Source organism: Emiliania huxleyi (assembly GCF_000372725.1).
Source record: "Emiliania huxleyi CCMP1516 unplaced genomic scaffold EMIHUscaffold_7959, whole genome shotgun sequence".
NCBI classification, from domain to species: domain Eukaryota; phylum Haptophyta; order Isochrysidales; family Noelaerhabdaceae; genus Emiliania; species Emiliania huxleyi.
The window spans coordinates 1-1299 of NW_005196054.1; the positions used below are offsets into that span (position 1 = coordinate 1).

The following is a 1299-nucleotide window of genomic DNA, read 5'->3' on the forward strand; positions in this document are numbered from 1 at the left end:
TGCGCCAATCCAAGACGCAGATCGCCTCCAAACTCGAGTGGTTCACCGATTACGAGAACATCGCCAATCCAACGACGTGGCTGATATTGATTACGTGGTTTGCAGCCGGCGTGCTCCTCGGCAAATTCCGGAATGGGACACTATTCGCGAGCAGAGCATCCACCGCCGACACGTCCGCAGCGGCGCCGGCCCAAGAAAAGAGGGCCAAGGGCTCGGCGAAGAAGAAAAAGGCGTAGACGACTTTCGCGCGACGCGGCGACGTGAGCAACATTAGCGGAGCGTGGTGACGGCCGCGGCGAGAGCGGAACACGGACGACGCTTGCATCGCGCGTCGGCGTGTCGATCCGGTGCAGGAAATACGTGTGCACATGCGTCCGGGGTTTATACATGGATAGGGAACACGCCCTGATGGCGCACGGATACGACCCGAAGCCGCCACCGCACGTGTGAGCGCCTCAGGTGAGAGAAGCTCGCTCCGTGTCTGTGTGGTGTGATGTGAGCGGTCCTCGGTCGGCGTATACAGTATGGCTGTCGTGTGAGGTGCTGTGTAGCTGTGTGCATCCACCAGTGCGCACATGCGCATGCACACAACATAAATAAAACATAAAAGATAAATGTGCACTCAATACCGTTGGCACAACACCCTGGATTGCTCACGTCGCACGCTGAAAAAAAAAATTGCGTTTTACCTGCGAAAGACACTACTCTCCCCCCCCCGTCACTTGTCCCCCTTGGCGTGGCGCGCCTCTCCCCCAGCTCTCGGTATCGCGTACTGCACGAGGCTACCGTGGGCCCCGCCTGCGCGCTGGGGGTTCCCTGCCCTGTCGGGAAGCCTAGCTCTGAACCTGGGGTCGCTACCTAATGCGGGGCTCCTGGACGGGTGATGAAGTTCGCCTTGAATCTCTCGTCTCGCTTTCCCTCCAACTCGCGTCCGTCGGGGGTACTCCCGTGCCTTGGCTCTCTGATCTCCCCCCCCCCCCCCCTCCTTCCCTCTCCGGGATGAGAAGCGCGCTGCTGTCCCTAGAGGGGGGTCGGGTGGTGAGGGAATTGATTAGGCTTCGTGTTGTTGGCGGTCGCCCACGGACGATCGCCGGAGTGGGCCGAAAGACAGAGGCTTGCCTGCGTGGGGGCGCGCGGGCGCCCACTCAGGCTCGGCCTCCGTTGTCTCAGCCTTCAGTTCACCTCTCCTAGCGCCCGGTTTTGCGTGGCGACCTTCATTTCGGGGTCGAAGGTGCTACACACACTTGCCCCCTGGTGGTCTGGCACTCGGCGTTATAACTACTGGGGTTAGGCTGTTTT

The 1299-nt window shown here is 60.7% G+C and overlaps 1 protein-coding gene across 1 annotated transcript; it reads left to right on the forward strand.

Moving 5' to 3' along the window:
* Window positions 1–20: 20 nt before the first annotated feature.
* EMIHUDRAFT_258638 (hypothetical protein) lies at window positions 21–236 on the forward strand (the record flags this gene model as incomplete). Its single annotated transcript, XM_005759761.1, has 1 exon — window positions 21–236. A coding segment is annotated over one exon (216 nt), but the record flags the coding sequence as incomplete, so codon positions are not given.
* Between the last annotated feature and the right edge of the window lie 1063 nt (window positions 237–1299).